General features: G+C 46.4%; 1 protein-coding gene across 1 annotated transcript; it reads right to left on the bottom strand.

The window, feature by feature from the left end:
- Positions 1 to 5,476: 5,476 nt before the first annotated feature.
- Positions 5,477 to 9,561, bottom strand: GJD4 (gap junction protein delta 4). The gene is made up of 2 exons (XM_056107101.1): positions 9,498 to 9,561; positions 5,477 to 6,459 (listed from the first exon to the last, which is right to left on the bottom strand). The coding sequence occupies exons 1-2, from the start codon at positions 9,559 to 9,561 to the stop codon at positions 5,477 to 5,479; spliced, it is 1,047 nt and encodes a 348-aa protein (XP_055963076.1).
- Positions 9,562 to 10,098: the final 537 nt, after the last annotated feature.

The raw sequence follows: 10,098 nt of genomic DNA on the forward strand, positions 1-10,098 counted from the left end.
TTGATTTATCAGCAGGAGAAAAAAAAGCAAAATGTATGGATTACAAATGCAATCATAAATTGAAAACCTAAGAAAATAAGAATACATGCCCTGATATAATAGGACACATTACAAGAAGTCAGATACTACATAACAGTGTTTCATAGAGAGGCATTTTACTAAAACCTCCATGTTCTGTATTTCTAATTATAATTTTTTAATTTCATGAAATATTTCCCAATTTAATTTTTAATCAAGCACCTCCTTCATTCTTCTATAGATCTACTGCAGCTTTCTCATATAGCTTCAAACATTGCTATTAAAAAGTTATAAGTCATTGAGCTCTTTGTTAAGTTGTTTATGAATCTGAAAAGTTAAGATTATTGTGTGTTCTGGAAGCAAGAACTTGTTCTCTCTGATGACCTTCAGGAAGGCACTTTGGAACCACAGAAGGAACCCAAAACTTCTCAGATTGTGGAGGCATGGCCTCTGTCTGATCAGATTGTCTTTTGATGAAAAATTTCAGTTTTCTCGCCCTTCGTTTTCTTCTGTTGTAGAGTGAATAGGTCTGATCCAAGTCACCAGGATATGAGATGGGGGATGGTGCCGTGATGTTGAGGAGGTAAAGGAGATGGGCTTTGGGAGGCCTCGTGGTGGGGGAGAATCTTTGGTAAGGGAACAAGTTTAAGCAGAGCAGAGAGGAAGAAGGAGCCTAGGGAAAGAGGCCCTAGAGGGAAATGATACCTAAGGAAGGGAAGAAGAGTGTCAGGAAAGAGGGCTCAGGGGACCACCCGGGGTGCCAGGGATTGAACCTGGAGTGGCCACATGTAAAGCAAACCCCTTACCTGCTGCACTTTCTCTGCAGCCTCCAATAATCATACTGTAGGTGAAAGGCAATCAATGATAGATAGTAGATACATATATACATGCATACATAGATATAAACACATATAAAAAATGTCAACATTCTCTGAACTCTTTTGTACTGAGAAAACAGAAATAGTCAAACTGTCCTTGGAGAACAAGTCTTAGCTGTTCTCTTTTCTCTTAGAGCCCCCTTTAGCCCTAGTACAAACTCTGAGGAACATGCTTTAGGATAAGACTTTATTTCCTTCTTGTGGCCAATCCCACAAACCACTTCTATAGCAGCAGTCCTCAGTTTTTATTTCTGATGCAAGTTGTGCTAGATACACTTAGTGTAAACTTTAATCATGCCTGAGGCTTTTTTCGGATCAAATATCCCAGGTGAGGAGGACCAATTTACAGACATTTAATTGCCTCTCAAATACTATTTCTGAGATCAAAAGCATGTTAACTTCCTAGAGCACAAGGGGGGAAAAAATTCTCAAATGTAAAATAACATACTGTTTCCTAAACCAAGGTGATGGTGGGGGGGAGGAATTTTCTACACTTTGGCAGATACCTCATTTGACAACTTACAGCCAGAAGGGAGTGCTTGTGACTGTTTAGTAAAGAGTGAGAAGGAAGAATCTCAAAAGAAGGGAAGGGAAATCTTTGCATCCTGACAGCGCACCCACGAGGCCGTCTCTCCATGGGGTTTGCTCTGTCTACCCAGTTCTGTCATTGTTTAGTACAAATCCACATCTCAGATCACAGGAAAAACTAGGGGTAAAAGGATAGAGAGTTGCGAGTGAAAGGAAAAGAAATTAGAAATAGGAAGCTGTATCTCAACCTCGAGACAGGAATCATTGTCTCATAAATGATCTTCTCATGAGGCCAGACAGCCCACAGTTTCTCCATTATCCCTAAATTCTCACCCCTTCTGTTATCTAAAGTAACCCAACACAGTCCCAGACCTGCTGCTGAGAGTTCATAACTGCTGCTTCTTCTGGGAAGAGAGGAACAAGATGGAAAGTGAAAATGGTCAAGAGGTCCCATCAAAGATAAATGAGCCTTTTTGATGTTTATAAAGATAGACTATATCCCAAGTATGGCCCAAGAGGGGCCATGCTGGTAAGAAAAAAATCTGGGTGGGGGGGTGAATGAGTGGGGGGTGGCGAATGGGGAGTTCCTAAGTCTGGAAATTCCTTGAGACCCTGTGCTTGGGGCCATCTCCTAAGCCCTGCGGTTTCTCAGCCAGCACAGCTCCTGGTATCCGGTGTGGTCAACTCTGGTACCCTTGGACTTCGCAACAGACCCACTGCATTCGGCAGTCTTCACTGGGCATTTTGGCACTGAAAAAGGGAATTGTCATAGGAGCTGGAGGGTCGTTTGAGCAGCATCCTGGGACAGAGAATGGCCTTTGCCTAGAATTCTCCCACCAGTTCTCTGGCTTCTTAATATAATTCATTGATTTTTTTCCCCCTGAAAACCGTATAGAAAGAAACAGACGCACTCAAATACTAACAGCAGAGTCCATGCTCAATAAATCCTGGTTGTAGGGACAGTGCCATTGATTTGAAATCTTATTTCTCAGCCTATTGATGAAACACATACAGGGGGTGTGAAGATTGAGAAGCTCAGCAGAGCTAGGGGTGCAGGGGAAGCCTTTAGAGCCACCTGGTGTCCAGCGGGGACTCTGGTGCTAAGGTGACTGGTGGAGTGAAGGGCTGCCTAATGCTTGGGGCTCTTCACAGCCACTGATCTTCTTAGCATGCATATCTCCGCCCCACCCGTTGAGGTAGAGAGGTTTAGGAAGCTCTTTTCACTAATGTGTAGCTTTTGCATTTGACGGTTCATTTCCAGAATTCTCCATGAAATTCCTTTCATCTGAGTTCAGCTTATGAGAAAATTTAGTCACTTCTTTCAGCTCTATTTTCTGCCACTTCCCTGTCTCCCTTGGGAAAAGACAGAGTGGAAAGATTCCCCCTTGGACAAGATTTGTTCTGATTGGCAGGAGTGAGAAAAAAGTCTCTCTCTCTCTCTCTCTCTCTCTCTCTCTCTCTCTCTCTCTCTCTCTCTCTCTGCACTGAGAGAGAGGCAGCATTCAAATGCAGTGGCGGAGACATCTGGTTCATTTCTATGAAACATTTATCCCACAGCACAACCAAAATACAGCTGGCAGGATTTACAGCCCCTTCTCCTGAGCCAGCCCCCAGAGTCAGAAATGCTGAAGGGTCTAGAGCGGGGTGGGGGAAGGGGAGCATGTGTCAGAGAAGGCTAGACACCCCCTTTCCCAGCTGTCAGGCTGTATCTTCCTCCTCATGTCTTGCTTGGAACCCAAGTTACACTCAGAAGATTTAAAATTGACTCAGAGTAGACTGCAAAATCCGACAACAGTCACATTTATTAATTCCATAAATAATACTTTTCTTACTAAGCACAAGCATAATCCCACTGATCCTCTTAATCTCTCGATCATGTTTGTCTCAGCCAGGCTGTCTGTTGCAGTGTGTGTTGGTTCAGCCTTGGAAATCTACCAGAAGGTTTCTGCCACTTCCGGGGCACCTGGATACCCACCTGGACTCTCACCTGGCAAGATTCCGGACTTAAAATTCCTGGAAAGTTGGACTAGAGAATTAGTTTTTGTGCCTTTCATACTGCACAAAGACCTAGGAGTTTAACTAACACATGAGCTCTCCCTTAAGACCCCTTTCTCATTTAAAACATTGGTCACTAAAAGAACGGTTCCCAAACACTAGAGATTTGAGTTGCAGGCCCACATCAGTCTGATCTGGTAAGTTTTGTCACCTTTTTTCTCATCTCCCCTGTCCCAGTACGTACAGAAACCCAAACTCATGCCTTCACTTAGCTTCTGTCATTTACTAGCTGCTGAGAATTTAACAAGCAGCTCTTAACGGGACAGAGTTCAGAAAATAATGGCTGTCTGAGATAAATGCCAGTTTGCTGTTTCCCACGATTTTCCTCCTTCTTTCTGGCCTTAGTGCTTTTTGCAGCCCCGCAGTTGCCAGCAGAAAGTTTTAGAGAACCAGGGATGTGGCTAGATACAGTCCTGCCCTGCAAGTCGAGCTCTGCACTCCTAATCCTGGTGCGATAGGTGGGAGGGATAGAGCACAGCCTGAAGAGTTCTCGAGGTTCTGGCCAGAGGAAAGTTGCTGTCTGGAACTCTTCCTTTGTTCTTTATGAAACTTCTGTATTAAGCAGCTAAGATGGAAGTTTACTTGTTGCAACAATTGCATTCACCTTCCTTTGCCACCTCTGCCTAGCCCTGGGGGTAAGTGACAACTTGGGGGTGGGGGGTGCTTCACAGACCCCGTGACCATCTCTCCTTTATCCGTTGTGCCAATGAAGAGGAGTGAAATCTTCAAAAGTAAGATAATGACCACATATATAATTCTCTCCTCTCTCTCTCTCTCTCTCTCTCTCTCTCTCTCTCTCTCTCTCTCTCTTAACGTTTGAATGTGGTCTAAGATATTTCCCCCATCCTAAAAATGACTAGAAAAGACCAAATGCCAGAGAGATAGTACAAGGCTTAAGACTCTTGCCTGGCATGTGGCTAACCCCATTTACTCTCCATCACCACTCATGGTTCCCTGAACAGAGACAGGAATAAGCCCTGGGCACAGGACCAGAGGTTGTACCTGAGTACCTACTGGGTAGGGTCCCCTAGAAGAAAGAAACCCTGTGATTAATGACAGCAAAAGTGATTTCCATATTCAGAAAGGACTTGACCACCTTTTTTTTTGCTTTTTTGGGGGGTCACACCTGGCAATGCACAGGGGTTACTCCTGGCTCATGCACTGAGGAATTACTCCTGGTGGTGCTCAAGGGACCATATGGGATGCTGGGAATCGAACCCAGGTTGGTCAAGTGCAAGGCAAACACCCTACCTGCTGTGCTACCGCTCCAGCCTGGGACCTGACCACCTTTTGTCCTTCAGGACAGCCAAGCTAGCCACACTCTGTGCACCTACATGTATCAAGCCTTAAAGATCCCCCCCTCCTTGGTGTGTTTGCTAACATTTTATATTTGCATGTGTCATTCCTCTTTTAACACCAAGTGGTAAGAAGTTTAAGCTCACAATGCAATTCAGCACTCATTTTATTAAAGGAATTAGGAGAAAGTTAACTGGTATCTCTAAGGAGGTTTCAGGGCAGAACTGGTTCTTCTTTAAGCAGAAAATCCAACAACTAACCTTGTGACAATTTTCTAGAAAACCTAAAAACATACACATTCAGGGCAAGGAAGCGGAACTGACATTCCACCCTGTTAGGCTGGGGGGGAACCAGAGAAGCATAGGGAATCGTCTGTATCTGCCCTAGGACCCATTCCTGCTTCCAGTCTGCATTTGGATGTGGAAAGAGGCTGAGCGCAAGTTGTCTCAAAGACAAGCAACAGCCACCTTTGCATTGAACCCCTTGAATGCCCAGGGCTTCACTCAGAGGGAAGTGGGGTCTAAATCAAACTCACGGGAGGGTTTACCACAGTGTCCCTCCAATTGCACGGGGTCCCAGCGGGCCTTTCTGCCTCGTGGTGTTCCCAGGAGCACAGAGGGCTGGAAAGATGTCGAAGGGGGTCAACGGTGCACCTGAATCTGGAAGGACCTGGACATCGTCCAGGCCACGTGGCCACCCCCTTACACCCACTCGGATTTCCTAGTTCTCAAGTGGGGAGCACTCCGGGAGCTGCCGGGCCGAGCAGACGGAGAGTGCTGGGCCAGCCTGCCGCGAGGGGCCGAGGCCGGCCGCTCGTGGTGGACAGTCTCTCCTCCCCGGGGTCCGCCCTCGCTGTCTCTGCAGCGCAAGGCCAGCTTGTCGCTGCCCGAGGACAACCCCTCACTCTCCAGCTCCTCAGGAAGCTCCATCTGTCCCGAGACAGCGGATTGACCGCTGGGGCTGTCGGCGCCCTGGGTTCCTCTCCAGGAGCTGGGGTGAGCGGGTGGCCCCCCGGCCTCCCAACTGCCATCCTGGCCGGGGGCCTTGGTGGAGGCCGGGAGACCCCGGGGTGCACCCCGGGCCGCGCGGCTCCGGCTCAGCCTGCGCCGAAGGCTGCAGACTAGGTCAGTGACGCTGAGCAGCAGCGACAGGGCACTGATCGCCCAGACGAACAGCATCAGGATGGACTTCTCGGTGGGTCGAGACACGTAGCAATCCACCACGCTGCTGCACGGCGGGTGCGTGCACGAGAATCTCTTGGGTACCACGAAGCCGAAGAGGAGATAGTGCAAGGCACCGAAAGCTGCCTCCAGCAGCGTCCGCAGCAAGAGATGGGCGATGTATCCCCAGGTGAAGTCGGGGACCGCCTGGTGGCCGCAGGCCCCTCGGGGCCGAGGGCAGGGCAGGTGAGAGGGGCCGTGGCCACCGAGCCCTGCGGCCAGCACCGCACCCTGGTGCAGCACGTAGACGAGGAACACGGCGGAAGGGAGCAGCGCAGACACGCTCTGCAGCAGCCAGAACCGCAGGTGCGACACGGGGGAGAAGACATCATAACAAACGTTGGCGCAGCCTGGCTGCAGCGTATTGCACACGAACCTGTCCTGCTCGTCGTGGTAGACGGGGGACCCCGCCAGGACAATCACGGCCATCCTCAGCAGCATCATGAAAATAAGCCAGATCTTCCCTGGGGCAGAGGAAACAGGACAGAGGAACGTGAGCACGGGGCGCCCACACACATCCCTGCCGGCTGAAGAGTCCCCGGAACTTGAGAGCCGGGACAATATTATTGATGGCTCAGGTGACAAAGCACTAACACTCACAAGGGGTCAAACACTTCTGGGTAAACGTATTTAAGGTGAGCAGATCTTGTTTGTTTATTGTGTGTGCGCCCCAGATGGGCTATTCCTAACTCAGCTGGGCTAACTCTGTGCTAACTCCAGGGATTAATGTGGCGTGGTGAATCGAGCCTGGAGCTCCTGTGTGCAAATTATGCATTCTAGACCTCTACGCCATCTCCCTGGCTTGGGAGGAGCAAATTTATTAGCACCAAAAATGTTTTAACTGGGGCCGGAGCAGTAATACGGAGGGCAAGGTGCTTGCTGTCCATTTGTCAGTGTGGGTTCAATTTCTGGCACCCTATAAGGTCCCACAAGTGACACCAGGAGCAATCCCTGAGTGCAAAGCCAAGAGTAAGCCCTGCGAACCTCCAGCTGTGCCCCCCCCCCCAAAAAAGGTTTTATTTCACTCCACTAATGTAAACTTTTAGTAGTGTCCCTTAGCAAGTGGGACTTAGCAAATTTATAACAATAAGATCTTACTGTTCAGAAAGGAAACTTTTGTGTGTTCGGCATTAGGGGCCCGGGGAGGAGGGGGGAGGAGTCCCTGGAGCTGCCTGGGAGACCAAACTACTCTTGGCAATGCTTGGGAAGGGTGTGTGTGGAGGAGATGTAATGCTGAGGATTGAAATCACAACTCATGAATGCAAGGCATGCCCGCCAGTCCTTTGAACTGTCTCCCTGGCCCTTTTTCATTAATTTACACATTTTAATTTAATTTATCCTCTTTGCTTGAAGTAACATTGCAATATAACATTGCATAACTTTCAGGTATGCAACTTTGAAAATCAGCAAGCAGATGTGCTCCATTAAAAATCACCATTGAAAGTCAAGGAAAAAAATTTGAAGGTTCAAATCTCAAGTTTGTTTTTTTTTTAATTTTAGTCACCATGGGCTGGAGAGATAGCACAGCAGTTAGGGCGTTTGCCTTGCACGTGGCCGACCCAGGTTCGATTCCCAGCATCCCATATGGTTCCCTGAGCACCACTAGGAGTAATTCCTGAGTGCATGAGCCAGGATTAACCCCTGTGCATCGCCAGGTATGACCCGAAAAAGCAAAAAAAAAAAATTTAGAATTTTAGTCACCATGATTTACAATACTATTAATGAGAAGTTTCATGCATACATCAAGAAAATTTTTAGGGGCCAGAGTGATAGTACAGCAGATAGAGCACTTGCCTTGCACCTGGCCAACCCAAGTTTGATCCCTAGCATCTATATGTCCCCAAAGTCCACCAGGAGTGACCTCTAAGCACAGAACTAGAAGGAAGTTCTGAGCATCACTGGGTGTGGCCCCAAAAGAAAAAGAAAAAAATGTAAAGAATATAGCATATTTCTGAAACTATGTCCAGAAAATACAAACTGTTTATTTCAGTAAATCTATATCTATATAATAATGATCCACAAAATCTTTATTTGAAGGACCTTTGTTTATTTGCTTGTTTGGTTGGTTTTGTTTTGGGACTATACTTGGCGGTACCCTGTGTTGCTCCCAATTGTGATTGGGAGAATCATGTGGTAACAGGAATTGAACCTGGAGCTCCATTATGTAAGGTCTGGTCTGAACTTTTGAGTTTCTCCAGCCCAGAGCTTATACTTAATGTTGCCTTATGGTCCTTTAAATCAAACTTTTTCAATAATATTCACAGTATTCAGATATTTTGTATCAGTGAAATTCTTCTTGCCCTTTCCGCTTAAAATGAATTAATAAAGTTTTTATTTCTTTAATTTATCATGAATAAATAAAAAAGGAACCTAGGAAATAAAAATAATTTCAAAGCCCTATTTTGATGTCACAAGTCAACTATTTGGGAACATGTTTTAAAATCATCAAATAAGTTTAATTTTTTCTATGCAGAAAACTTCACCTAATTATCAGAAATAAATGACATTAGTGTAAATGAAGACAATTAAACTCAGATTAGTGCTGAGTGATAAAGTCATTGACTTGTACTTCTATAATGATATAGAATTTGTTTAATTTCTACAAATTGAGTAAGAAACATATCAACCACTTCAGAGGCATTTTGTCCCCTGGCTGTGCTCAGGGAATACTCCTGACTCAGCGCAGAGATCACTCCTGGTGGGCTCAGGTGAACCACATGCTATGCCAGTGATTGAACCTAGGTCTGCAAAGTACAGGGCAAGCACCTTGCCCACAAGATTATCTTTGTGGAACTCTTTGGGGACTTATTTTAAATTTTTTATTCCCTCTTCTAAGACACTGTCTGAAATTTTGACTTGTTTGCATCTAACTGAGAAATCATTACTTTTATTTTTTTTAAAAAGAATACACTAAAAGTTGGGACTTTACAAGAGAAAATAGTTAATATTTACAAATTAAACAATCAGGTAAATCTACAAGGACAGATAAGAAGAAAGCATAGCACAGGAATTCGTTTCTCTTCAGCTTTTGGTATAACATAGGCTAAGAAGAGTTATACAAAATTACTTCCTCCACTTCCTTCATCCTTCCAGTTCAGCACCCTGCTAGATGAGAAACAGCACTTACACACAAGTCAACTTCCTTAAATGGTGGTGGAACCACGCATGGAGCAACTGACGAAAGCTTACATGCACCATACTCTCTCCCCCAGTAATAGACAGACCTTTATCTGGAGTGTATGTGTGTGTGTGTGTGTGTGTGTGTGTGTGTGTGTGTGTGTTGGTGGTGGTGGTGGTGGTGGTGGTGGTGTGTGTGTGTGTGTGTGGTTGGGGTAGTGGAAGGTGGAAGGTGGTATGTGGGAGGGTGTGTGTGTGTGTGTGTGTGTGTGTGTGTGTGTGTGTGAAGATGTAGGGGTGGGGAGACCTAGTGGAAGACAGGGAGAGAAGAGAGAAGCAAAAACACAACCAACTCAAGAGCTTCTGAGGCATTTCCACTACTCACCCACAATGGTCACGTTGCAGTTTAATGTGACGATGAGGAAGCCCAGCGAGTCCAGATGCTCCATGCTTCCAGAATGGCCCCAACTCAAGGCTGCTGGAGAGTGGGAACCCGTATTCTCTAAGGAGGTGAGAAGTCTTTGCAGGAATCGCTGTTTCTTGGCTATGGAAGATGTGAGGGTGAGAGCAGAGAGGGGCGATTGGAGCACCAGAGGAGGTCAGTTTTTTTTCTGTCTCCCAGTTGAACAAGCCCTGAGCTGTCTGCCTCTTAGGCAAACAGATTCTGACAACTGCAGGGTGCAGAAGACAGCAGGAGTCCTCTCACTGTGGCTATTCTTACCCTCATGGGGCATTCCAGACACTGCTCACTGTCTCCCCTGGGAAGGCCAGATGCTGCAGTGTATCACAGAAGCAACCACAACCCAAGAAACAGACGTGAAATGACCAAATATATGTCTCGGTTTACAAAGACATTTCTCAGGTGAAAGAGGTCAAGAGGTACAAACTTGTATTAACGAAAGAAAGCAATGTGGGGAGTGGTTCGGAAGACAGTGTAGGGCTGGAGTCACAGGGAGATTCAGAGAATCCTGGGAGGTAGGTGAAAC

Source organism: Sorex fumeus, unplaced genomic scaffold (assembly GCF_029834395.1).
Source record: "Sorex fumeus unplaced genomic scaffold, SorFum_2.1 ptg000007l, whole genome shotgun sequence".
In the NCBI taxonomy this organism is placed as follows: Eukaryota; Metazoa; Chordata; class Mammalia; order Eulipotyphla; family Soricidae; genus Sorex; species Sorex fumeus.

Coding starts and splice junctions, on each gene's coding strand:
- GJD4 (XM_056107101.1), bottom strand. CDS start 9,561: ATGGAGCATCTGGACTCGCTGGGCTTCCTCATCGTCACATTAAACTGC. Junction 6,460..9,497: donor CTGCAACGTGACCATTGTGG/GTGAGTAGTGGA, acceptor CCTCTGCCCCAG/GGAAGATCTGGCTTATTTTC.